Consider the following 27,843-nt stretch of genomic DNA (forward strand, 5'->3'; position numbering starts at 1 on the left):
CCCCCATAACCGACCTGTGGGAGGCAGGTTACCTCCTGGGCAGGTGGGAGTGGGCTTTGCTGGGTGAGAGCTCCAAACAGGTATCAGGCAGTGGGTCCCAGGACAGCCCCTGGCACCTGCCCAGACGGGGGTGGTGCCTGCTACCTCCCTGCTCCACCTCACCACTTACCTCCCTTCCTCCCCCAGATACTCCGTCTTCTCCGTACATTAACAGAGTGGAGCCCTACTCCAGCAGTGCCCAGGTGGAGTTCGATGAGCCCGAGGCCACCGGCGGGGTGCCCATCCTCAAGTACAAGGCAGAGTGGCGAGTGCTGGGCGAGGAGGAGTGGCGCTCCCGATGGTACGATGCCAAAGAAGGTAAGGGCCTGAGCTCTTCCTTTTTTCTCTGTCTCAGCATCTCAGGAGACTCTCAGTGTCTTTGGAGCATGGGAATCTCACTGCCAAGGGTCCCAGCCTTTACCACAGCTGAGCCCCTCCTTGTTCTCCAGCATCCCATGTGCGACAGGGAGACCAGCATTGCACGTAGCATTCAAACGCCACTCAGTCTCCATTGCTTTATGTGATAGTGGTTATGCATGCGTGTGATTTGGTTTGAGCCAAAGTAAAGGGACTTTGCCCTTGCCCAAGGCTCTTGACGCTTGTGCTGTAAACTACAAAAATTAAGCAGTCATCAGAACATCACAGTCCTCCCAGCAGGACTCGACCGCCATCCACCCCTACCCCATCACAGCAGCCTGTGCAAACATGCGTGCCTTACAGCCAGCCTGGAGTCCCACAAGCCCAGGCTGCTTTGGGCTGGGGAAGCTGGCAGGAGGAGAAATAGGTTTTAACTCAATTTAACTCAGATTGAATTTAAGTCCCCCCTAGTCTCAGGCAGCTAAAATCTCTGGTTCATACTCTGATGGAAGTTGTGTGGTCAGAGCCAGAATGAGTTTGGGGTTTCAACCTTTTCCTTCTGTTCTGTGAAGCAGAAATAGGCTTGTTTTTTTCCATACAGTTACAACCTTGCTCTGGTTCATATGTCAGAGCCTCCCAGCTTGGTCGCTGGGGGAGGGCAGTAGCCCCTCCTCAGGCAGGGCTCTTAGCTCTGGGATAGTTCAGCAGGAGTTAGGAAGACAAATTCCTGGGCTGATTTTTGCCTTCGGTCCCTGGATCTTCCAGGCTCTGTGCTTTCAAGTGCATCAGGAACAATGAATCTTTCCAAGGTGATGGCTCAGGGTCATGTGGAGGTTCTGGCATCTGGATTAACAGGAGGTATCTGAAAGGGTCCCATAAATATTGAAAACAAGACAGCAGCCCATCCTTTCCCCTGGAGGGAACAGGCCTGGGTTTATGCTGTGTGCAGATAGATGCACTGTGCACATAGTACCCCTGCCACCCCTGCCCTTGTGGTCCTTCCAGGTCCCAAGCCATGCCAGGTGCTTTGGGTGCTCTTCACTCTGCTGCCAGACCCCTCATTCAGGGCATGATGCCATCCTGCACTAAGCTACCCAGTGGGGAGGACCGTGGCACCTTTCTGTTCTATGGGGCAGTCATGCAAGGCTGGACACAGCCCAACCTTAGCTGAATGTGCTTCAGATTGTAGGAGGCGAAACGTATTTGTGCTATCGATTCAACCCCTGTCCTCTTGTTTCCTACCCGCCCCCATTTCTCCCGCAGCAAACATGGAGGGCATCATCACCATCACAGGCCTGAAACCAGAGACCACCTATGTGGTGCGACTGTCCGCTGTCAATGGCAAGGGTTTGGGGGAGATCAGCGCATTGTCAGAGTTCAAGACCCAGCCAGTTCGTAAGTACAGCCATGTCCTTGTAATGCCTCTGTGACTTGGTCCTTGCCTCTCTCCAGGCTCTCTGCCATGCTTGTGTGACAACCCTTTCTCTTGCAGATCTCCCTATAACCACCCTTTGCAAAGTCTGTTGAGAGTTTAGGGTTTTGCTGGCTTTCATTATTAATCTTTTCTCTCTTCTGAGGTTGGGGGGGGGGGTGAGCATTGCTCTGGGCTGCAACTGGCTCGCTGCACCAAACGTTTGGCTATCCAGGGGATCTGGGGCAGGCAGTCCAAAGGCATTTTAATAATGCAGGCATGCAGCCCATTGAGAGAGGCTGGTCTCCCCTTACTAGCTGCAGCTGGCTTTGTGCTATGCAGGGGCTATTAACAGAGCAGCAAAGAGGGGTAGAGGCAGCTGCAGAAAAGGGCATGAAATGACAGAAAGGTTTGGGTTTTTTTCATGCTCCTGTAGTCTGTGGTCTCTCAGGGCTCAGGCAACATGCAAGGGGATTTCTCGGTGCCTGCTGTTCCCTGAAGCATCTCTGTCTGTGGTGGGCAGAGCTTCTGCGCATTTTGGCCTCCCCTGGCTTGAATCAAGAGTGAAATCCTAAGGAACAGAAGGCTAGTTCAGCCTTGGAAGGGCTGCTAGCAGGGTGGGGTGGGGAGAGAAAATAATGTCCATGCAGCTAAAGGTGGTGTATTAGATCCGGGAAGGGAGAGCTGAGGTTTGCTTTACAAGGTTCCCCTCACCCTAGCCATGGACTTTGCATCCCAGGTCAGCCTGAGATGCCAGCTTGGATGTTCCTGCTCCATTCATCCCCTCATTTCACTCCAGTGGTCACTTCCCTGCTCCCCTCCACCATCACAGCCATGTTCCTGAAGGCATCCCCATCTCCTGATCCTTCTCAGGCTAACTGTGTTCCTGCTGAAGCCATTACCCAGATGCTTGCTCTAAGCTCCCAGCTCTCGCGCTTCCAGGGTGACCCCAGCCCACTTCCCCCGGGAGTCCTGCATGGTCCTGTAGCTGGCTGGCTGCCGCCAGGAGCACTGAACCAGGCAGGTTCACACAGAACCTGCTCCACAATGACCCTGGGCCACAAGCCAGCTCTTGTATTCCTCCTCCACCCTGTTGCAGTGGTCCCCCTGCCTCACCCTTCTCTGCAGCGTGGAATTCAGTACAGCGCTGGTTATTTTGAATGTCCAGCTCCGTGTTTTCTGTTGCCTATTTTCAGCTCTTTTGCATCTCTCTCTTTTTTTTGGGGTCCATCTCTGTCTTTTCTTTTCCACCTGTGTCTCATCCATGGAAAACTGCAGGCATCCCTCTCTCACGTAAGTGCCTCTGCCTCCCTCTGACCATTCTTGGAGTGTTCCCCTAACACACCATAGTTGTAGCATTTAACTTAGTCTGTCTTCCCTCTTCTCCTTAGAGGTGAAGTAGCTCAAAGTCCTCCTGCTAACAGCACTGACACTAGGGTAGCCATCCTGCTCTGGTTAATGCTGCTCTTTGTAGAGCTGGACCAAGAGTTTAGCATCTTTTCCCCATTGTACCGCATGCGATACCCAATATTTGTAACTTGTGGTTATTTTTCTTAATAGCCAAAGCACTGCAGAGCAGAACAGCGGAAAACTTCTTAGGTAGAACTGGCTTTTTTTTTTTAAATAACATACGTACGTTGAAAAGGAGAAAAAAAACCCCAAGAAACAATCTCCCCCAAATATAAATGACTTCTAAACTGGCTAAAAAGGCCTGTAGAGATTTTTCACAATTTTTATTTATTTTTTTTTTTTTTCCAAATCTTGGAAGTACGACAACAAAAAATTTGGAGAAGAGTCCATTTTTTTTTTTCACCCTTCATTTATACTGGTGTTAGCTTTGGTGGCAGTTTAGTTCTCCAGCAATTGAAAGGGATTGCCCTGCTTTCTTTTTAGTTTATAAACACCTTGTCGTCTTTACCAGGAGGAGGAGGAGTCCAAAAGAAATCAGAGAGGATTAATTATGGGTTTCTGTGTTTATTCATTTGGTGCCTTTTGTGCTCGTCGTTCAGACCTAGTCAGATCAGACTCGCCATGTGTCCCATAGCTGTTGCTGCCTTTCAGGTTTTAATTACAAGGTGGTAGCTGAGCGATGCCACGTCACTGGGATGAAATAGTATCCTGCATTAGAACATGCATCCTGGTAAGCCAGTGCTGTTCCTGGAATTATAGTTGCAATCTTTCAAGTGCTTTTCTCACTCGATTTTTGTTTGCTGAAATTTGCCCTTTTCAGTTATTGAAACTTTCCCTGTAACACGTTAGCGGATGTAAAGTGTGGATCCTTGCCTCACTGAAGTCAACAAGGGTCTGTCCCTGGTCTTCACTGAGGCCAGGAGTTAAGTGGGGTCTTCAGTCATGGTTTACTTGAGCAATGGGCAGTCAAGTCCTGTGATGCTAGAGAAAAACATGCAGGTCGTTGGATCCCGGGAAAGATGAGTGGATTGGCAGACAACTGTAAAGGTGCGTGTAGAAACCGATGGATGACTAGACAGATGGATGGACAGAATTTGGGATTGCAACAGTTAAAAATAGGCAAGGGTCAGTGAGAAAGAAACTACCTATTGTGCTGCCTGGACACATGTGCAGCGTGCTGCCTAAGTTGTTCAGAGCCCCTTAATTTGAGCAGAAGTAATTTATCCCTCATACAGAGTTAATCACAGTTAGCATTATATCCATCAGGCAAATGGTTTGGTGGCTCATTCCGCGTCGGACAACAGTGACGATACACAGGGGAGATAAAGGGACAGGCACTCGGACTCTGCGATGACGAGTGCTGCAGGAAAGGAAAGAAAGGACTGAATTAAGCAGGAAAAAAAGGATATCTGGAACCTTGTTCTTGGCCTCATCTACAGACGTGCCTGCCAAACCACATACTCATCATCGGGTGACAGTTCTGTGGCTCTTATAGCAACAGAGTTAAATCAAGACTGTAGCAGAGAATTTTTCATTGGGTTTTGAAGCATGGTGCTGCCGTCTGGAATCGGGGGTCAGAACAGGAGAGTATCTTCTGCTTGGTGATGACCTTTGCCATTTACGTAGAGCTGCTGATGCAGATGGCTCGTCAGCGGACTTGGGCTGGTCTGTGCTCCTGCCCTGGGGAGTCTGTCTCGTTCGCACAGCTGCATGATACAGCTCCTATAGTGTGACTGCTGGAGCAGGCAGAGTCCATGGAGGTGGAAAATGGGAGGCCAGGCTGCAGGCACAGGGCTGGAGGGGAGAGGCAAGTGAAGGTGGTCGGTGCAAGTGCAGTGGGCAGGTGTCCTATGTTTAGAGAACAGTGTGAAAGGAGGAGGAGGATGTGGAGTGACAGGAGATGGAGAGAAACGAAGCTGGAGGTTTGGTTGGAATATCCCTCACTGTCTCGGAGAGGTTGTTGAGCAGACACCCCTGGGAACGATGAAGACCCACAAAGACTGGCCTTCGTAGAGTCTGTGCAAGCCAGGCTGGGCACAAAGTCATTTTTCCTGGGAGTACAGAGCCCAGGCGGCTGGAATCTGGTTTAGGGACCAAGCACCTGAAAGCAGGTGAAATCCCAGAGTAGTTAATGATGATCCTTTAGGGCCTGGCTCTGCTCTCCTGGGGAAGAGCAAGAGCACCTCTCCCTCCGGCATCCCATGGAAACCAGGGAGCACTGGTCTGTGAGTGAGCGCAGCGTCCCTTGAGAGGAGGTCGACTGGCCCCAGACAAGGAATGATAATGATGATCTGTAAATCAGTCTATGTGTTGAAGATCAGTACCATCCTCTTGGATGTGCGGCTCAGAAGATTTTATTTAACTTTGGCAGAAAAAAAGCATTTCAAAATAAACAAAACTTCCTTAAGCTGTTTCTATAACTTGGGTTGTTTTGGGGGTATGAAAATCTATTAGAGGTGAAACTTCCCCAAATGTGTTTTATAAAATACTGGAGTGAGTCAACCAGTCCTGCTTGACCATGAGAGAAGCAAGACAGCGGCACTTAAATGGCTTGTGGTTTGAAGGCTGACTTAGCAATAAAGTCGACATCCCCAGCCATGTCTTAAAGTAACGGGTTTAAAGAATTAAAGAGCCAAACCACTTTTAGTTGATGGGAGCGTCCTGGTGGCATGAGGAACTTCCACCTGAGATAAAAACCTGTTGGCAATGTAGCTGTGTGGGGCGAGGGAACAGCGCTCGGTCCTAAGGAGACGTCACAACTTCGAGGGAAGCCTCTTACGGGAGCAGGAACCCACAGAGGTGGTTGATGCTAACGGTGGCGTAGATAGGCAATACAAAGCAAAGGGAGTACAGGCCTGTTTAAGAAGGCTGCAGCCACCTACTTGGAGGACACGAGTGAGTTTTTTAGAAGAGTGTCCACGGTGCCGCAGGCTCCTGGGCTGCGACTGCACAGCCAGTACTTTATGTGGTGCTCCCGCCTCTTGCGTGATGGAGCTGACATCTGGTCCTGAACGAGAGGATCCGATGCAGTGGGGAATGTTTGAGGAATAAATACAATCTTGTCCACTGGGTGCAGTCCCAAATTCCATTTGACATCTTTGTGCCCAGCGGGTCGGAAGCGCCTGCGTTCATGCTAATGCGCTTTGAATTAGCAAATCACATCAGGAAAAGCTGACTCTTGGTGTCTAAGAATTAATAGGGACATCCTGGTAAATGGGACGCACTCTAAGCCAGGAAGGTGACCTTGGCTGGCTTCGACTGTGTGAACTTTGTTTGCGTTAATACGTTACAGCAACGGAGCATTCACAGGGCACGTAGGAGCAAAGCCTGTGGTTCCTAACCCTTGCTGGCCTCTGGGCAGCAATACTGAGAGGCAGTATTTTGCTTTGCTGTCAGCCTCTCTTTTAACCTTTTAATTGCCAGCAGTTGCAAGCTGCGCTGGAGAGCCTTGGATGCAGCCTTGTCTGTGAGCCATTGGGGGCCACTGGCCTGCGAAGAACGCATCAGACTGCCAAATGAGATATGTTTTGTTGCACTGAAGAGAACGACCGTAAGCAGGACCGTGACTGTAATACCATTAACCTGGGAGTGAGGCTAATTGGTGACATGCCAACAAAAAGCCACGGCTCCCCAGATCGTCTAAGCTCAGGGCACAGTTTTTCATGCATCTCTTGTCAAAATGTCACCAGATGGAAAACTTGCAGTCTGCTTGATTAAGAAAATACTGATTGCAGTTTGAAGACAGTAGGAGGAATAAAGATTGGAGAGACAGTATTGTTAAGATTTGACACTAAATCTTTCAGTGATTGAGCTGATAACCTTTAGAATTTAATTGCTGGAATGCTACCTCTTAATTTGCTGTGCCATTGGGGACTGAAAGACTGAAAATGGATACAGCCATGGAAAATCCATGAAATGGAAGGCTTCTGCTTTCATGTGACTGATTAGATGCTGTATCTAGTATACACAGGGAAAATTAAAATGAGAAGAGTGGCTATAAAGTAGCTACGCTGAGTACACATGCCGAGAACTTCATTTTAACCATGGTTTGATCCCTGTTGAACTAAATCTGTCAGGAACAAATGGGGAAGTTCTCAACTGAGTGGATTTCTCAGATATGTTTGAGGAACAGGGGCTACTATAATGTGGAAACTGCAGAGCTGTCCCAAAAGGCTTTGTAGAGAGGAATATCAGAGCTGTGTTTTCATTCCAGCCAACATTGGCCATTCTCTCTGCTTTTTTGCTCAAAATGTCAAATGTCTAAAGTGACAAAGCTTTTAGTATTTGCTGGGGTGGCAGCGTGGGGTTCTTTCAGTAGTCACCAGGATATAGCAGTGTTGTCTTAACCTTTAGGAAATGCGAGGTCCCAGATCATTGATAGTAACACTGCGATAGGAAAATGTGGTTTGGTTTGGTTGGGATTATTTTTTTCCCTTGTGACTCGTGTTTTAAGCATTCCTCGTAACTGCTGGAAAACAAACATGAGCTTCACGTTCGCCCCATGCCTGTTGCTGATTTTCAAGGCCCGAGCATCCCTTGCTGCTGTGCAGGTGAGGCTCAGAAAGGAGAATTAAGAAGCACGTGTTTAAAAAGCGTGGTTTCTTAAAAGAGAAACGCTGGCAAATAATCCCCACATTCACAAAAGAATGAGTGATACGATCAGAGTCCAAGGTTGCAGTTCAATCCAATAGAAGACTAATTAGAGGATGGCATTCGCTTTTACCTCTGTGTGTCTGCAGGGCCGTGAATTGAGGAATCCTCCTGTTTTGGAATAACGAGACACGTTCCCCGTGTCTAAACCAGATGGAATGACAATAGATGTTGCTGCTCTCCTCTGCAAGAGGCCTGATCTGTAGCTAGCTTCACGGGGCAGTGGCTTGGGCCCGTGGATTACAGCTGGACCTGCAGTAAGCCAATGGTATTCAGAGAGGATATACTGAAACAAAATTAGTTTCCGCGAGGACCGCAAGATTCGGAGCACAGGCCTTGCCTAGCACCAAGCTTGTGCTCCAGCGTAAGCAGAGGCACTGTCTCTGTCTCACTGGCAGTGCCCATCTCTTGTCTCTCAAAGTCCTACTCCAGGGAAGCTCGCCAAGTCATTCCTTCCAGTCTTCCTTCCTTGGCAGCGTGCAACAGAAGTTTCTTCCCCCTCTCACCGTCCTTTCTCTCCCTTTAGCAACTACTGCTGCCCCCACCTCCCGCTTAGCAGACAGTGAGTATGATAAAAGTGTTATCTGCGTGCTGCTTTGCTTTGCATGTGTTTCGTCGCTGCTTGCGGTGCAGTCTGCCTAACGTCGTTTCTTTTTATCTGGGTAGAAACTAACCCGTCCTGCTAGAGGGACTCCAGATAGCACAAGGCAAATGTCACAGCGATGGATACAAGTGACTGCCTACCCAGCCAACCACCCTGGCAGGTGAAAGGCAGTCAGCGGAGAGGTCCGATGGAATTGTGCCCGTAGTGATGTCAGCGGGACTTGTGCCATGGATTAGCTACTAGCACCTGTGGCGTCGTGCTTTCCATTCCCACCGGCTGTTTCATGGGTTTCAGCACCTGCGATGGGAGGCTGGTGCCTGACTCATTCTGCAAGGCAGAGTGCAGCCTCTTAGCTGAAAAGGGGAATGCCAAAAAGATCAACAGTGAAGGACTCCCTAAGCCTTGCTGCTCCATCACTCCCTGGGGTGCCAGAAGGAAAAGTCATTTCTTCGTATCCTGTTTCATCTTTTATAATCTGCATAATCAGATTTAGACTGCAGCGCACAAAGGTCTCCCCCTTCTCGGAAAGACTCCGGTTGGGACCAGCATGGGAAAGGAGAAGGACTTGATCCCAGCCCTAGCAGCCTGGCCATCAACTTGCAGCCTTTCCCAGAGTCCTTCCATTGGGAAGCCACATTGCCTTTGCTTTGTTTTTTTAATAGAGTTGCTCTATACCAGGGGTTGGAAACCTACAGCCCATGGGCCAGATTTGGCAGCATTACGCAATGGAGGTCTTCGGCTGCCAGTGCTCTCCCCATGCTACCCTGGGGACAAGTAGTGACCAGGTCTTAGTGCCCACCCACCGCTCCGACCTAGCGTGGGTCATCCCAGCCCATAGGTAGAAAAGGTTGCAAACCGCGGCTCTGCAGAATAGCATTGCAGTCCGTCTCAGCTGTGCTGCAATTCCCCGTGGCATTTGGAGCTGGAAAATTGCTTTCCTCTGGATCATCTTTCCTAACAAGCTTTGCAGGGGAGAGGCTGGCATTCAGCAATTGTACGATCTGCTTTTCTCTAACATGGAGTGATCAGTGCTGTCAATAACATTTAGAAGGGCTTTTAATTCTGCCACCCCCTCAAAGACGCCTTCTGTCAACCTGCACGCTCTCTGCATTTCCCTGCTTCCTCTGATGCTGTTCTTTTTCTGGGAGAGAGAAAGTGAAGTGTGCCCCTATTGCCCGAGCACCCCAGATTCTTCCTCACTTCCCCATAAGGATGAAAGAAAAAGAGGGTATAAAGAGGCAATACGTAGCAGGTTAAAGGAGCCCGGTGGCTGTACCCCAAGCGGCAGGGGACAGGGCACATTGTGTGAAAGTCTTCTGCCCCCAGCTGCATGCCTACCAATTCCCAGGCATAATGGAGAGTTCATGATGCAGGTTCAGCATCAGACTTGCTGCTGCTTTTTTGCTCGCTTTCCACTTTGTAGCCAGGACTGTGCAGAAGGCTGTGTTGCAAACCCCTGGGAGTTAGCCTATGGTTTTGGAGAGGTCTCAGTGTCCTTGAGAGGACTTGGGTAACTAGTGGGTGCTTCTTTGGATAATAGGACCCCCCCAGTTTGGTTAGATGGGTGACAAGCGTGGATGAAATATAAAGCTTCAGCCTTCAAAGCATAAACTCCCCTTAAATAATGAGGTGAAGTAACGTCATCCAGGTTTAGCCCATCATTGTCCTTGCACTTCCTCTGGCCACCTTCGTCTGGTGCTGTCCAGTGTCAGAGACTGGATGTCGGACCCAGCAGTCCTCTTACAACTCTAACATTGGAGCGGCCGGAGACGAGTGTAGGATGAACGTGGACTGGGCGTCGGAGGACCCGGGGGAGGACTGCGTTGAGACTCCAGGAGAAACCACAGCCGTTTCAGCTAGTTCCTTCTTGAGGATTTGATCTCGGGGAAGGGGTACAGGCCCCTCAGAGAAACACAGGGCATGGTACAGGTCCATCGCAGGCCTCCGAGACCTGTATCAATTATGTCCTTAATTTCCAAAGGAGACCCTTATCACTTGCCTGTGTTCAGGGTGCACCAGGGTGGGGGGCAGAGACTCGAGTTCAACGCATCTTCCACGGAGTTTGCAAGTGATGCTTCCGGATCTGGGCCAGGGGCTCGGTGCAGCCCTCAATCCCTCCTCCCCCATTAGATTTCATCCCTTTCTCTCTTATTCCCTCCATAATTTATTTTCATGCTATGCTTCACCTTTACATGTCCTATCTATCCTTCATGTTTCCATAGCAACCCAGCCTCCTACTGAATCCAAAAGCACAGAGCCGGCAAGTGAGTAAACGGGAACTGCTCCCCCTCGGTCTGAGTGCTGCTTGTTACAGCATAGCTCTTCCATCGAGGCAATTAAACCCTGCGCCTCATTATTTTAATGTCTGTTAACCAACAGTCTGGCATTAATGGATGTGTAAACACGTAGGCGCTAAGGACCCAGCATGGCCACCCCCCAGCCCTCTAAGCATGTGGTGGAAATTGGAGATGCCGGGTTTACGAGAAGCACACAGGAAATGTTTTAATTAAAAAAAAAACAATATAGCTGCTCGGAACTAACAGCATCCCATCAACGAGCGATGCCGCTCGCTTCCCAAGGATGGTCTTTCATGCAGGTTGTCCATCGGGCATATTTAGAGAAGCAGGGAGGGAAATCCTGTCGCAGCTGCAGAGGTGAAAATGAAGAGGAAGGTCAGGAGATGGCTCCTTGCCAAGGAAAAGACCACACGGGAGCAGAGTGCCCGGGTGAGGCCTGCTGTAATCATTTCTCTCACACTCGATATCTCGGTGGCATGCCAAAGGAAGATCTCAGGAACGCAGCAGCAATTCCAAATCAAGAAGCCTGGATTTTCCTGCTGTCTCGGTCCAAGTGCTTATATGGCCCTTGTCCACCATAGCAGCTGAGCGACTTGCGGCCTGTCAGAGATTTTGTCCCGTGAGGTATAGACAAGGTGTCCCCTACTTGGGGGTGAGCACAAAAGCATGGGCTGAGTTTAACACCTGGTATAAGATGCCTCAAAGAGGCCGTAGCTGTGCTGGGAATAGAACCGGGTTCCCCTGAATCCTTGCTCAGTGCACATCCTTTCGGGGAAGGTGCATACCACAGTGATGGGCTCCTTAGAGTAAGAACAGTTGCTAAAATGGCAACATAGTACTGTCTAATTGTATGAACAAAGCAGCTGTCTTTAAATAAAGCCCCTTTAAGCTGAGAGTCCAGCTGAAGTGAGCCTATATGCTAGCCATGTGAGCATGCGTATGGGTTGGGCCACATCTACAGGAGACTGGTGGCAGCCCATACACGGCGCACAATCTGAGCAGATACTTGCAGGATGATCCTGGGAGATGAGGCGAGATGCTTTTTAGCGAGACCTAGCTTTACAACTCTGCGCACACTGGGGTCTCGGGCAGCTGCACAGATGTGTGTGTTGAAGAACAAATCACCACTACAAACCCAATGAGCTTACTCTGATTTTCAGTAACACTCCATGCATGTGTGCGCGCGTGTGCGCGAGGTGAGTGTGTATGCACGCACGTGTGCTCTTTGAGGTGAAACTGTTTATTTGCAGTGGGCTCCAAGCCGTGCAGTGGAAATACTAAAAGCATGAAATACACACTTCTTTTATATAACATGTTTTTAGGGGCAGGCTGGAGTTTGGTTAGTCTGCCACTGACAAAGAAGCTAAAAACAGGCTTTGTATCCCTAGCGTAGTCTGTGGCCTTGCATACCACATGAACTGTCCTTTTATCCGCTAGCAGCCACAGCTAACAGTTTCCTCCTATCAGTGCTCTGAAGTGGCAGCAGTTCCATTTTGCAGAAGGAGACTTTTCATCCTGATCACACCTTTCTCTGAGCTTTTGTGGAGGGGTTGAGAACGGGGCTGGGCAATAGATGGGTGGACTAACACAGATTTTCTTTCCCTCTTCCAGGAAGCATAGAGTGATTACAGTTTCTTTCCCCAATTTCTGGATGCCTAAGAGTCCAGAAATCTCCTCTCAGAAATTTTAACTATTTTAGACATCCATGGAGCACCCCCAGTTCCTTAGCAGAAACATGCATTGCTTTCTCGTACAAGTTAGTACCTGGGCAACCATTTCCATCCAGAAACTTCAGCAAACAGCAGTACACAGGATTTCATTCCTCACCGTGAATGAGAGCTCAGCTCTTGACCCTTACAAGCAGTGCAAATCTTGTCGTCTCCTGCCTCATTGTCATTAGTGTATATAGTACGCTGATGTAAATAGCACCCACGTTCACTGCTACACAGAGCTGTTCGCAGCATGGTGATGGCTGTAAAGACAAAAAAAGAGGCTCTGGAACCAGGCAGCTGTTTGAGAGGCGCTTTGCCCTAGTTTATTCTCATCAGTGCTACTACCAGCTGAAGTATGGCCCTGACCTTGCTATTTCAGCTGGAGAGAGGATGAAATTTAAGGCAGACAAAAAATAGAATAGCTACTTAATGCCATTAAAAGAGGAAAAAGAATGCTGAGCCTCACCCACAACCTGGTCTTATCCTTTGAAGCTGTCTCCATGACCGCATCCCCTCTGCCCATTAGTTGTAAACTGAAGGAATAAGGCGAGACTTGGTGGAATCTGGAAAGGTATCCTTGTCCCCAGCTGTCCTTCAGCTCCGGATCTCCCTTCTGGAAGAACTGAAAGCGGCCGCTAAGCTTTCCCCCCTCCAGGATGGAGTGCAGGCCCCATGTATTTGCCAAAAACCAAAAAAAATCCATATGCATAACTTTCCAGCAACTCATCTGAAAATGGGCAGGAAAAAAAGATTTCTTGGCTGGCGTAGTCTGCCCACCTGGAGATCTGTCATGCTGAGTATGACATAATTACAAAGGAAGAGAAGATGAAAGCATGTGATGGGTAAATTCTGTTCAGATTGTGTGTTTTGTAGCCATTGGTGCTTTCCCAAGTGAGCACAGCCGTGTAGCTTGCCAAAGAATAGCATTAAATAGACCAAGTTCTGGTTTCTCGTTTCCACCAAGGCACTGCTGAAATGCTATAATGTAGTCTTAGTATAGATGGCAGCGATGCCTAATGTACGTCCAGGGGGAGAGAAATGCTTTTCGTGATAAGGGAGGGGTTTAAAGCAGCCAGTGATTTGGGAAGTGGACGATCAAGAACAGTCTTTCTAGCAGCTCCACAGTTCCTCCTGTCCTGCATCCCCTGCCATACAGTCCGTCCACTTGTCCATCACCCTCAGCAACACTCCCGCCTTCCCTGTGCCATGCCAGTTGTCATCCTCATCTTTCAATGCAATGCATTTCCACCCACCCCTCACTCATGGAGCATCACGTTATCAGTGGGATGCCTTCTGTATGATTTGTTTCGTGCCGCGGATTTTGAGCCTGGATGCATTGGGTGGGGTTCACACGCTCCCAGTGCTGGTGGCTAGACTTAGTGTATCCCTGTTGCTTATTGATGATGGGCAGCTTTGACTTCAGAAATAGAAATGGAAATGTGGAATCTCTCCCTGCTGTTCTCATTTAGGAGGACTTTTAATCCTGCAGAAAGGAAAATCTGTCGATACCCATCCAGCCTCATTGAACTGGGGGCAACTGTTGTGCCCTGTGTCTCCTCGGATACCTGCGTTGTCTCTGAATAACATGTCTTCCCTTTTTCTTTTCAACAGTCTTGTGGATCCCTCCGGCTCTCCAAGCTCTGAGACAACGTCTCATTTTGATAATGTTTATTCATTCCTTGTCTTGGTATTAATGAGCAGCAGTGCAGCTGTGCCTAACGCTTAACGGTGTCATAACGCCAATGCTTTCTGTGGTTTAATATTCTTATATTTCCAGGCAAATTTACTGTCTCCCCAATGTTTCTTATATATGCTGGCTAATTTAATTTTTTTTTTATATATATATATTTTATTTAGTCTGTAATTCTGTTGTCGATTTTTTTCCCTTGCCCATTGTTTACATCAGTTTTTTAATTTTTTTGTATTTTCCATGTGACCTCCTCCACTTTCCTTTCAACCAATCATGTGCGTGCGTATCATGTGACTTTGTCATGTGGCTTGCATGGTGCTGATGATGTCGTCCACGCTGGTGAACAGAAGGTAAAAACAAACTTTGTTCTGATTGGTTGACTAGAACTGGGGGGAACAAAAAAAACCCCAGCAACTAGGGCCCTCCAAATTCCAGCCTTCAAAATTTTCTTCTACAGACTTCCCAGAGATATTGCTCACCACCTCTGTCTGCATGTGACAAGCTAAAACCCAACCACCTGCGCTGAGTGCAAAAAATAGCTTTATGCTCAGCAAATAAACCATGGCTTAATCATTTGCTTCATGCAATGTGAGGGTGCCACAGAGTCAGCTCCCTGGGCACAGCACAACCCTTTAGTCCTAGGAGACCTGATATAGAAGACATCCTGGGCCTCTTGAAGTCGGTGACAAACCTCCCATTGACTCCAGTGGGGCTGGGATTTCATCCTCTCAATCTCCTCCCTCACTCTTCTGAAATTATGGACTGGATCCAGGCCATAAAACTCCTTGTGCCTCCCGTTATTTGAGCAATGTTTTGCTTGCTTTTCTTTTCTAGGCCAGTTGTTGCAATGGTTTCCCCCTCCCTTCCCCCAGGAGGCTCTACATTTTTAATACCGTAATGAATAGGAGCATATCCTCAGAAAGCTAGTCCTTTACCAACACATCCCATTCTGAAATAAGGCAGAAAGCTCTGGAGTCAGCATGGGAATTTGGGGGTTGTAATGCTATGTGTGCAGGTCTATGCTCCTAGGACCATTGCTGCCCCTGTTTTAACGTATTTTTTCATATCGGAAGGCATCTAGAGCAGTGGTGCTCAACCTTTCAGCCCCACAGACTGGATCCCTTGTGGAGTTGGCACTCAGGCTTGGTCCTCAGACTGCCTCAGCCTGGCCCCACCTGCCCAGATTGGGCCCCACATGCTCCATCTAGCACACAGGGCCGTGTTGGCTCCCTAGGTCCAGAAATTTGGCAGCAGGGGAGCGGCAATTAATGCTTCCACCTCTCCCCCATCACTAAATTTTTGGACCCTTGGGGAGCCTGGCAGGTCAGATAACACGGCTCCTTAGGCCAGGGGTTGAGCACCCTGGATGCAGAGTATTGCTTACCAAAATCCCTCCCACAAATTTGTCACAGTCAGGAAAAAGGATTAATTTAGCTCAGAAGTTATTGTGATGTTCATAATAATTGGTGGTCTCCACGAAACCAGGAAGCAAATGATTGACCCTCGCAGCTAAGGAGATAAAGCAATTCTAATTAAAGCTTGAGGCAGTAGGAAAAGAATTATTAATGCTGTGATTGTTGCAACCTCACATAACACTCAATGCACACCCTATCGAGAGGGGGGAAAACCCCTGCCTTTCTGCTTCCCCCGGGTAAGACCCACAAACCATTTGGAAGTGCATGAAGCAGTTGGCTTTTTAATCCATTAGCAGTGCATCCTCTTGCTATTCTGGACCACAGCCAGGAGGAAAGCATTTGGGCTGGGGTTTGCCAGGAAACAAAACTAACCCAGTAACCTTCCCACGTTTCCGCATGCATGGAAGCCGTCGCTTCTCTAGGCCCTTCTCCCTCTCTGAAAACGGATTGGGCGACATCCATGAGGAGTGAAGACTTGGCTGTCTTGTTTCGCATGTCCTTTTGCTTTTGTTCTGTTTGCTTCTCTCGTGTGCATTTTGAAGCCTTCCTTCCTCTTCTCTCTCACTTGTGCATTTCCCGCACGCGATGACTCGGACCCGTAGATGTGGTTGACGCCGGTTTCAAATTGTGGTGGCGCTGGTCACAATTTAGTCCCATTTACACAGTGGCCGAGGGACGGGAAGTAAGCAGTTCCCTGACTCGCACGTTGCTAAAATGGAAGGGAGAGGGGATAGCAGGTTTTAACCGTCCGCACTCTGTGCCTGGGTCTTGCATTGATGCCAGCTTGGCAAGAATGTTAACGAGCAATTTGAATGCCTCAGTTTTCTGGTACCTAATGGAGCCTGTGTTTTTTAAAAGATGGACACAACGCACTTTGAAATCAGGCCACTTTAAGGAATTATAGCATCGTTACATTCTCCTGAAAATCCCAAACCACATACATCTAAGATTAGATGAAAAAAGCACTTGATTTTTTTTGAATGGCAACCTTATAAAATGGATACGAGGAAAAATGCATGCCTACGTGTGTGGGATTGACGGCAGCAGGATTTTTCTGATGCTAATGTTGTATCAGGAAACAGAACAAGGAATGATATTTGCAGCTGCTCTTCCAAAGTTAAGCAATTGTAATCCCACGTGCTTCATGGGAATTCAGAAAGCTCCACCAACTTGCGTCAGGCACAGATGTTTAGGTCAGGCAAAATTGCTCTTCATGCAGCATCACGTATGGGAGTGTCGTTACGCTGGCCTGACTTCAGCAATGCCCCTCCACCTGGGTTATGCCTGTTTTCAGCATCTGCTTTCGATGCAGATGCTGTTCTAGCATTCCCAGCAGAGCAAAGCATTGGTTCACCTTCCAAAAGTTTCCAGCGTGGATCCTGAATGAAATGCTGCAGTAGGGCCATAGGAATTTCCTGTGACGCATTGTGCAAAATAATCCCATACGCATTGAAAATGGGCAAATATAACGTAATGGATGTTCAATCGTCCAGCAGCCACGCAAAACAGCAAACTTGGAAGTGAAGATTCAGCCAACTGGATCAGACATTTGGGTCCAACAAGTTCAGGGTCCTGCCTGTGACAGGAGCCAACACCAGATAATTCAGAGGAAGGTGTGAGAACGCACCAGCAGGCAGGTCTCTGTACAATATTGTGGCTCTCTGCAGTATCCAGCAGTGCTGTTGTGGATGCAGTTGACCTCCAAGGAGGACCAGGGGCAGGTGAATATGTTCAAGAGCATGTTTTCTTGTGTAAGCAATTCTGGTCCTAAAGGCAAGAGCTGAGGGACACACAACGTTACAGAGAAATGTGGACGCAGAGACAAACCTGCTGTAGAACGAGGGGATTCTCTGGTTTTCCACAAGGCGTTGCTGAGTTTTGAATTCTGGTTCTTTTGTACCCTGTCCTGCCATACAACGGCAGGCTGGAAGCGGGGGATGAGCCTTCAGAATCACGGCTTGCAAGACGGTGATCTTTCCTGAGGCTGTTCAGGCTGTCCTCATGCTCAACTCAAGAGAGAACAGACCTCCCCTACCACTTTCAGTCTCCGCTGCGTGGCTGGAATTCTCATCTTTGGGCTGGAAGAAAGACTGTTGTCCCTTTTGTACCCTTGGGCGTCATTGGAGCCTTACAATCATGGTCTCAGGCTTCAAATCCTTCCCATTCAAAGCCAACGTAGACCGTCTGCCTGTCCGGGGCCACCACCCACTGCCCCTGCACCATCTTACCAAAAGATGAAAGCAGAGCCAAAGATGCTACAGTTCTTCTTGTGTACCAGAGCAACTTCCAAGTAGAGTGCAGTTGTAAACCAGGTGTGCGGAGCAAGTCCAGCGGTCATCCTTCATTGGGCCCAACTGAGTCATTATCACGAAGTTTCTAATAAAGGTCCCAAATTGCACAGGTGACCTAAGCTGTTACCAAAACTAGCCCCAGTGGCCACGGTGTAAATGGACAGTCCACTAGCATGCGACTCCCCACTAACGCATCCTTGCTTTCCAGCCCTTTCTTCCTGTAGGCGAGATGCATGCTCTGAGCATGAGTTCTCTCTAACCTCCTTATAACGACTTTTCTCTTCAGCTACTGACACTTTCACTTACGATAGGAATGCTGGTTCTGCTGGACTAAACTTCTTTACACTAAACTTCTTCCTCCTTCGACTGAAACATCACACTAACCCGGTTTTGTTTTACAGCCCCTGTATATGGATTACTCCTGCCTGTTTAAGATAAACACATGCTTAATGGAAATGTTGTTCACTCGCATTTGTACTGTTCTGATTTTTGGTTCCAAACATGCTGTAGATAGTCACTGGCCATATGGTGACATTTCCAATAGTAGGAGACTACTTTGTCAAGAAGGGATAAAACAGGATCTCGTGGCAGAAACAGAAGCCAGGCAGTGTTAATTGAAAATCATTTTCAATAGAGGGGGAGATCAGTCTTTGGAACAGCTTCTTAAGGGATCCAGTGACTTCACCATTGCTTGAAAACTGCAAATAAGGTTGAGCAGCTTTCTAGAAGACTTGCCTCTGTTCCACCACATTATTGGGCTTGGTGCAGGAATCTCTGGGTGAAAATCCCTCACCCATGAAATGTAGGAGGTCAGGCATGATGACCGTGGTCCCTCTTGGTCTTAATAACTTTATTTATTAATAATTGTCTCTTCACTATGGGGTTATGGTGCAAAGGAATAAGGGGCAGCGTTGATTTGGTGGTTTCCAGTTCTCAGTTGAGCCCTTAACCAAGTATGCCAAAGACTCAGCAGCACGGTGCTGGAATCATGGATCGCAGCTGCTTTCAATAGGCGGGAAGTGACTTAGTCCAGCGTAGGTAACAATCAATGTCCTTAATTCCTGGGAGCTAGTTCCTAATGTGAAAAAGCACTCAGCCTCCCTATAAATAACAGCTGGGTTGCGTAAAGCTCTTGCTTCTGCCTTGGTTAATTATTGGTTAATAGTTGAGCTGCAATTATTTCCACTGCAGTTTTCTCAATTTGAATCAACGTAATGAAGACCGGCAATAGCCTTCATGCTCATATTCCCCTTCAGGGTAGGGCGGAGGTGGGGGCAGTCTGTTAGAGTTTGGGGAACACAGGAGAAGTTGCTGGGTATATATTTGCCATCCAGTCAGTCAGAGCTCATTTGTTTCCATTTAATCTGCACTCTGTAATGGCATCCACCCTCCAAGCACTCGTAATTCCTGGAGAAACCTAGGCTGAAATGAGAATTGCCAACATCTAGCCTCAGTAAACGGGCAGTAAAGATAATAAAAAGCCTCTCTGACTGAAAAACTAGCTGGCCAATTTGGTAATCAGTTAATCGGCAAGTCCTTTGTCCTTTCCTGTGGCAGAGCACAGCTGGCATTAGTGCAGAGGCCTATGTATAAAGCAGTCCTTGTGCTGTAGGGCAGGAGAAGCGCTGAGAATGTACTTGAGAGCAGTTGAAAGGAGTCCTTTCACGTGTTGTTCACTACGGGGTGGGCCCAGGGATCCTGCGAGAGCTGCAAGCATGGGCACCTAAGACCTCCAGGCTTGCTTTCTGATCCAGCCAGGTGGTCCCTCCGACACAACTGTCACCTCAGTGGGTGGGAAGGCTTTGGAGTGACATTCCTGCCACCACAGAGATGCTGTTGATGGGTCTGGGAAGAGCCGAGGGAATGAAAGGGAAAACAAAGGGTAGAATAGTGGAGGATCCCACCTTCAAGGACAACAAATACTTCTATGCAAAGACGTACCAGAAACCCAAAGAGTCTTAAACGTATTGGGGAGACATCCCTTCTCAGAGCAGCTGCAGAGTGGGGGTTTACCTGCAAGAGAAACTAATAGGCTTCTAGTTTAAAGCGAGGCCATAACAAGCCTGGTTTAGTCTACCACAGCAATACTTGGGCCGTGTCCCTGAGCCACAGGTGGCTTTTCAAGGGGTGCTACAGCTTTTCCATTTGGAGCTTGTTTCCCTCAATGCACCCCTGGGTTTGTATGCCGTTGTGACCTTTTGGCTAGCGCTGATTGCACATATGGGTCCCGAGCCACTCAGAACGGAGTGTTGCTCGTCTAAAGTTACTGTCTGGGCCAAGTTTGGGGTCTTCTCGCTGTGGCTTTACAAAAGTCTGTTGAGGTTTGGGACTTAGAAAAGCCTTATGGATATCAGTAGTGGTAGAGAGATGTCGTAGCCATGATGCTCCTGGAATGATGCAAGAAGCAAGGATTTTTTGGGGTGATACCTTTTATTCGCGTCCAAAGGATTTAACACTTTGCAAGCCACCTGCATGGCCTGCTAGCAGCTGGTAGCAGAAAATATCGGCATAAAAGTGCAAACTGGTAACCTTGGGGTCTAAGGGGGGGAGCCCTTTCCAGTGGGAATCCTGCAGTTTCTTAGTGAGGGGCCACTGTGAAAGCTGTAGCGTTCACCATTCATCCGAACGAGAGCTGTAGGCAACACAGCAGAGCGTTTGTGGTAGGATGTGCCAGAGCAACACAATAGATTGGACTTTGCCATTCCAGGTGTTGGACCAGGCAGAACAGCTGTGAACTCTAGCAGGGCAGGATCAAGTCTGTGCGGCTGTCTTGAAAATGCATCCTGCTACCCTTGGGCACATTTGTCAGTCTCTTCTGCAGCATCAGGGAGCACAGCTCGGTGTGACAGGTGCATTGGCAGAGCTGTGGGGCTCTGAGCCAGACTAGCATGGGCTGCTGAGGTTCAAACGGATGGGCATGGGAGGGGGTCCCAGGCTGACAAATCTGGGGATGCAGCAGCCCATCTGGGTGGAGAGAGTGGCAGAGCTGGGTGTGGGGACTGCCTGCCTCTCCTGGCTCTAGTATCCCGGTGCTGGCACTAAAAAACGCTCAAGTTTAATAAATATTAATACCCCAAAGTGCCCTATCTCTGTATAATTATAGTTGACAAAGATGCTTTTTTTGTGTGTCACTGCTCTAATCATTATATAAAATATCTGAGAGAGTGAAGGCTCTGTGATGAGACCAGCGGATAGAGTATAATTAATCCTCAGAGTTTGCTGGGAGCCCTGCCTGCTGACTGCAGCTGAAATGTAAGCTTTAATTTACAAATAATTACAGCACTTGTTTTTCTAAAATTATCCATAATCAAGTCAATCGGACTGTCCTTCTGCAACACAGGCACATGCGAGGAATCTAAAAATAATCTCAACCATAAAACCCTGGTTAGTAAATCCATAGCATCCTATATGGCCCATAGAGAAAGCCAAAGCATTGCAGTCTAAACTGAGGCTTAGCATTGCTTGCATACGCAAGTGATCTTCATTTGCTTATACTAATTAAGGGAAGACCCAATGCAAATTACCCAGGAGTTTATGAATAATAAAGAAGCCAAGATAATGGCATCAGGAAATGTTTTTCCTTCATTTATTTTGACAACTGTAATCTATTTTCCATTATTTATAACAATCTGTTGTAATGTACTACTAGCAAGTGTACTGCAGTATGTTTGCAAAGCTAGCAGAAGTCTTAGCGAAACCTCACTACTGCCCCTGCTATGAAGTCTTTGTTGAGAAGAGAGCTAGAGCTGGCGCTCCAAGTGTGAATTATATGCTTTGTTGAATCCAAGAGAAAGACTCTTTTGTTGCTATTGGCTTGGATCAGGCTCGTTCTGAAGCCTGTGTTTAATTTTACAGGCTGGAGTTGTCCTATGTCTCTCTGATAGAATATTTTTTTAGTTTTCTCCATCAAGTAATCTTGGTGGTAAGCACCAAAAGGGTGCAGAGTGCACTGCAGGCAGTAACCAGTGAATGTCTCGTGGGGGAGGGATGTTGATTCAGTAGGTTTTCCTAGAGAAAATGGAGATATGGTCAGTCTACAGGTATCAGTCACCAAAAGAAGAGTCACTTCCTTAGACCTGGCTCTGCCATTGCTTTGTCAACAGCCGTCAGGAGCTGAAACACTGCGTAGCAGTCCCAGTCAAAGGCACGTCGACGAGAGCAAACGGCAAGGCAGACGTAAATCGCTTTGCACAGCTAAGGTGGAGCGTGGCGTGCGGGGGTTGACAGTTATTGGTTTAACCTTCCCGTCGCGACACGGTCACGTCATCAGGCAGGTGGGTGAGGGGAGACCACGTGGAAAGTGTGAGAGAGGCATGACAAAGCCAGCAGGCAGCCAGCCATGTGAGTCTGGAGTGGCATGAAAGGGGTATGATTTACCCTAGTCGAGCATCTGCAACAGAGAGAGGACTGATAATCGCTCGTGTGCTGCAAGCTGATTTAAGTAATGCAGATGAGGGAAAGGACACTTTAGTAGGCAAGTCTGATGCTCTGAGCCTGGACCAGAACAAGAGCCCGGGTTTGTGTCCTGCTGGGTCAGCTGGGCACTCGCACAGCCCCCGGTAGTATAACAAATGGCACCTTGTGCTTTGAATTAGTTATCCCTACCATGCTCCGGGTTTTCTTGCCGGGAATAGAGTCCAAGATTGGCTGCTTGGCTAAAGGCACAGAGCAGGAAATCTATCCCAGGTCACTGTACTATGTCCATAGTACAGTCTGAGGCTCATACTCGCTCAGGGAGCGGTCACTGGTGGTTGAGAAGACTGTTCATTAATAATTCCTTTCCTCCAGGCAGATGGTCTCGAAGGAGGAAGCATTCCTCAGGTACCTAGAGATGCGACAGGTGCCCACTGGGCTCCAAGGCCTCTAACCCCCATTAAATTAGTGGCCCCGAGTGACTCCAGAGTCGATTACTCGCGTTTGCAAGTAAAACCATAGTGAATGATGGGGTTGCTTTGTTTTCTCTCAGGTTCTAGCCTTGCAGACTCCAGCTCAGCTCTTTGCTTCCCCAGTAACCAAGATGGGTATCAGCCCCATGCTCTCCCCAGCTCAGCAGGACCACACGGGCTGAATTAAGCTGCTAAGAATTGGGCACAGCAATGGAAATATGAATTAACCACTCGGTTGATAGAGGGAGAAGAGGGGGGGAAGAAGCCACTCTGGGCTCACAAGGCTAAAAGGAGTAACGTGGTTAAAAACACAGACTGCTTGTTAGCGTAACATTGCAACGTGTAGCTAGTTCATAGTATCAGAGAACACATTATTTTCTGGGCTGAATCATCTCTGATTTTCAGTGTGGCCTGTAAACGTTTCTCCTTAGGATGGCTGAGTCAAGATGGATTTTGCCTCTTGTCCTGACCAAGCCCACATGCACACACACTTCCCTGTTCCTCCTGGAGCTTCTGTCTTGTGACCACTTTCTTTCTCCCTTTATGTGCCTGAACAAAATCTGTTCCTAGAGAGGGCCCTGTAGCAGATCAGGCGGGGTTCAGGAAGGACGGGCACAACATCCCCATGTGCAGTGCAGGGGAGTTTTCTGTGGCAGAGGTTTCTTGGCAGGAAGGTTGCCTTGCCAGTGTAACACTGAGCTCGCCTGACCTGACCCCATAAAGACACAAAGCCACGTAAAAGGTGTCGGCCAGGACAGCAGCAAGGTCCTCCCTGTCACAACACTGTTTCTCCAAGAGAGGAAGGAAGAGAGTAAGGCTGGTGCAGAGATGTTTGTAATGATGTAAGGCCATTGCTCGTTCTCTTCACCATCATGAGTATTAGTTACACTGGGCAAAAAATATTCCAGTCCAGTATGAATAGCTTTCCATGGTGAGAAGTGCAGGGCAAGCGTGTGCTGTTCTCTTTGTAGCGGGGAGATAAGAGCTTGGTAATTGCAGCTTTGAACTGGATGTGAGCTTGATTCTTGTTCTGTTTGAAAAGTGGATTAATAAAAGCAGGAGAAGGGACTTGGCATGGGGGAAGGGGAAATGTCCTCTACGGGACATGTACAAACCCGACGGACAGGAATTGACTCTTGCCATGTGCCTTGGCAATAGTGGGAACCACTAGCAAATGCAGAAACAGAAAGAAGCAGCCCTGTGCAAATGGAAGTACTTGTTCGCAAGGATATTGGATGTTAGATAGTGTACCTCATGGCAAATACTGGCACAGCCCAGGAGTTTGGGCACATGCCGTTCCTCAAGGGCTGGAGCTGGGGTGGTGGTGGTCACCTCTTCTGAGGCAATTCAGGCCGGGTGACTGCTTTGTGGGTTAAAAAGCTGGAAATGAAATGTCTGTCACCCCATTCTTGCAGGGGAGCCCAGCGCACCCAAGCTGGAGGGCCAGATGGGAGAAGATGGAAACTCCATTAAAGTGAACCTCATCAAGCAGGACGACGGAGGCTCCCCAATCAGACACTACCTGATCAAGTACAAAGCTGTAAGTACAAGCTGTGCCCTGTGGTTGCAAGGCTATCTTCATTACTCTTGCTGGTTATCTAAGTAGCACTGAAGAAAGCTGTTCCTGTCATAGAGACTTGCTCTACAAGGTTGTCTTCAAAGCAGACCTTTTTGAACCCCAAAGAGCTTAGTCTAGGCATCACATAGGAAACAGCAGGCAAATGGGATGAGCATAAGGAGGAGGTCAGACAGGGAGACAAATATTGTATAGTTTCATAAAAAAAAGTCCTGGCTTCAACACCTGCCCCTTGATGGGTCGGTTCCCTCCATCCCCACCAGCCTAATGGGCACGTATAACTACGGTGGTAACATGGACAGTAGATCTGTTTCCCCATGTCATTACCCAGGTTGGGGAAACAAAGGGCAGCGTTTGTGCAAATATTCAGGCCTGAGATGCTCACACTGCTGCCAGCTGAGCAAGCAAAGACAGCCTTAACCTTGGCTTCTGCTAGCGAGGCGATGTTGGTGCTGCCAGGTCTCCATCAGGAAAAACACCGCTCACAAAAGATGTGACACAGGAATAGGAATGTGATGAAGCGGCTCAAGGACCTGGCAATCTTCAGGGCTGGGGAAGATTCACCAAAACCTACTGCTGCTTTTTCTGTTGTCAGTGCAAACTGTCCCAGCATTAGTGCTCCTGGGGGCAGTTAAATGGCACCAAGGCTGTAGAAGGAAATGCAACAGTTCTCCGGCTGTTCTTATCCTGGCAGCCCTGGTCGGAATTAAATCTCTGCCCGCTGCTGGAAAAACACTTTGTCTTTGGGGGGCCTGTCTGACAGGCATGCTGGGAACGAGTGGCCCTCCCCACGCTAGAAATGACGCAGCCTTCAATACCCACCCAACAGCAGGGCTTATTCAGGAGAATTCTTCATGGGTGTTTCAGTGTCAAGTAGAGATGGAAACACTTGTTATCTTGTCCAAGCGCCTCCTGGGGCCTGGCTGAGGAGGTAGCATCCTCCGTAAGTTCTCGTTTTTGGGGTTTTTTTCAATTACTTCCTAAGAAGCATCTGTTCTTCTTCCCACTAACACACATTCCCCCGGGATGAGATCCCACCCAGTCCCTCGCCTTCCAGAATCGCCAGGTGCCTTCTCCCCGCTCCTCTCCCTCACCAAACCTGACTGGCCAGTGAGATGTGGGTGCATTTCAAGGGTGTGTAGATGCCGCAGTGGCCAGTGCCATGCAAACCACTGAGTACACACTTTGGGTGCTGGTGTTGAGGCCTCACTGATGGGCTTGGGGTCAGCGGCAGCTGATGCAGCCAACGTCACAGCTGTTCCTACCTGAGACAGGCTTTCCTCTCCTCCCTGAAGAAGTTGACAAATGCCTTGAATATTTTACAGTGACAATGCTAAGAACCGGATGGCCTGAGTTGTGCTTGCTCTTGCATGGGCCATCCTGCTCCAAAGACAACTTCTTGCTTCACTGAGGCTGGAAATAGCAAGAGGGAGCAACTCACCAATTAGCCATCAATCTGCCCCTCTGTCTCCGTGCAGAGATGATATCCTAGAGCTGGCTTTTTTCCCTGATTAAATCCCTCACATCATTGTCAGCTTTCTCTACTGCCAGGGCTCTAAACCTAGCGTTGTGGTAATTTCTCCATTACTCCAAGCTTTACAACACGATGGGACATCTTTTTAAATGGTGTGCTGTAGCACAAGCCAGAGGTGTGGGCGTGATGGAGCAATGGTGCGGTGCCATTCTTGGGCCTGTGTTATGCGGGAGGTGGGAGCAGGCGGTCAGAATGACCTTGCCCAACTTTAAACCAATGAAGACCATTTGTGGTCATTGCCCTTGATGCCGGTGCTACCAGCAGCCTGCATGGCTTTCTCTTGAGCTTCACTGCCTGGCCATGGCTCCACAGCTGTGGACATTTCCTCCAGCCTCTTAAGACTTTTCCTAGTACTGCTGTAGATTTGTCCTCAGCTCATCTGCTAGTATGGTTATGGCCCAGTTGCTATAAACCACACTAGCTAGGCCAAGCTCTATACAAAATGGCTTCCTTTTTCCCATTATTGGCTTGAAATGTTATTGCAAATAACTGGCTTGCCTGTAAGTACTTCTAGATGGAGTACTGTGTACAGGTGGCGAGGGAAACGTGGTATCTTCCTTGGCAGTAGTTGTTACACCTGGCACATACAGTGTGAACACAACCCCCTGGGGATAAAGTTCCTGCAGTAGTGTGCATTTCAGCTGCTATAGAGCTAGCATGATTCATAACTCAGGTTAGTCCTGGCCTTTATGTGGCTCAGACATTTCTAGGGGTGGAAGGGATCAAGCAGCTGGTCTTGGGGACGCAGCAGTTCCCTGCCATTACTGACTCGGGACGTGATTCAAAAGTTACTGCTCGAGGATAATGACAAATAGCAGGAGTTACCGCAAGCCTTCAGACTGCATTTCCCTAGTGCAAGAACAGAGGCCGTGAACTCCCTCTTCCACCATGCAGAAAGCGCCCTGGACTCCCAAGCCCACCCAAAGATCTGGGTGCCCTATTCCCATGACATCCAGGTTTAGGTATCCTGATTCCTCTAGAAATGTAGGACTGGGAGGAACCTTCTGGGCTGTGGAGTCCTGTCCCCTGCCATTCCTGCCAGCCGTCCAGCTAGTGAGCCCCAAAACTTGTCCCCTCCAGCCCCTCTCACACCAGAGCCGCACCACACCTTACAAAAAGAAAGACACCAATGTAAAACACAGGAGAGAGAGGGGTCCTATCAGTGCCTTGTCACTGCAAGGGCAGAGAAGTTATTAGGGTAAAATACTCTTGAAAGTGGCCCTATTAGCGTTTAAATGGAGCGCAGTCAATAGATTGATCATCTGGGCCAGATCTCTGCTTGGGTGCCGTTTCACTTCCAAGTGGTTTGAGTTCTCCAGAGCCTCTGGAGATCTCCAGCCGCAGAGGTGCACACACGGGGTCTGCAGCTCACCCCACTAACCAGCTGTGAGCGGAGAGGAGGAGCCAATCTGCTTTCTTTGCATGTGGTAGCACCATGTTGGCAATGAGTAGGGAATGCACTGGCCAGCTTCACAAACTCTCCATCAAGGGGCCTCCACCTAGGATCAGGATGAACTGCATCTGCAGCAGGTTCCTCACTTGGTCCCCTACATTTTCCGAGAAGCCAGAGTCTATCAGGAGTCTCCCCATCTCCCCACCCCTTTGTGGTGTATTAGTTCATCAGTTCCCACCATTAACACCCCACAAAGTGTTCTGCATTCCCACCTGTCCTCTCCCGCTCTCCAGAAGCATTCCTCCGAATGGAAGCCAGAGATCCGGCTCCCCTCCGGCAGCGACCACGTCATGCTCAAGTCCCTCGACTGGAACGCAGAGTACGAGGTCTACGTGGTCGCAGAGAACCAGCAAGGGAAGTCCAAGGCCGCACACTATGCTTTCAAGACCTCCGCTCAACCGACTGTCATCCCAGGTACGACAGCCACAAGCTTTACCGTTGTTTTCTGCTTCCAATTAATGCAACAGTGCTGCATCCCTCAATGTGCCTGAGTAAACCCTGATGAGTCGCTTGCTTAA

The 27,843-nt window shown here is 48.7% G+C and overlaps 1 protein-coding gene across 3 annotated transcripts in view; it reads left to right on the forward strand.

Annotated features, from left to right (window-relative positions):
* NCAM1 (neural cell adhesion molecule 1) overlaps positions 1-27,843 on the forward strand; it is a 217,208-nt gene that overhangs the window by 167,623 nt on the left and 21,742 nt on the right. For all 3 annotated transcript variants that reach the window (XM_059719683.1, XM_059719685.1, XM_059719684.1), the window contains exons 12-15: positions 187-357; positions 1,660-1,791; positions 24,178-24,302; positions 27,559-27,739. In XM_059719683.1, the coding sequence (XP_059575666.1) occupies positions 187-357; positions 1,660-1,791; positions 24,178-24,302; positions 27,559-27,739 (609 nt within the window). The remainder of the gene's footprint in view (positions 1-186; positions 358-1,659; positions 1,792-24,177; positions 24,303-27,558; positions 27,740-27,843) is intronic.

This window comes from Alligator mississippiensis, chromosome 16 (assembly GCF_030867095.1).
Source record: "Alligator mississippiensis isolate rAllMis1 chromosome 16, rAllMis1, whole genome shotgun sequence".
Lineage (NCBI taxonomy): Eukaryota > Metazoa > Chordata > Crocodylia > Alligatoridae > Alligator > Alligator mississippiensis.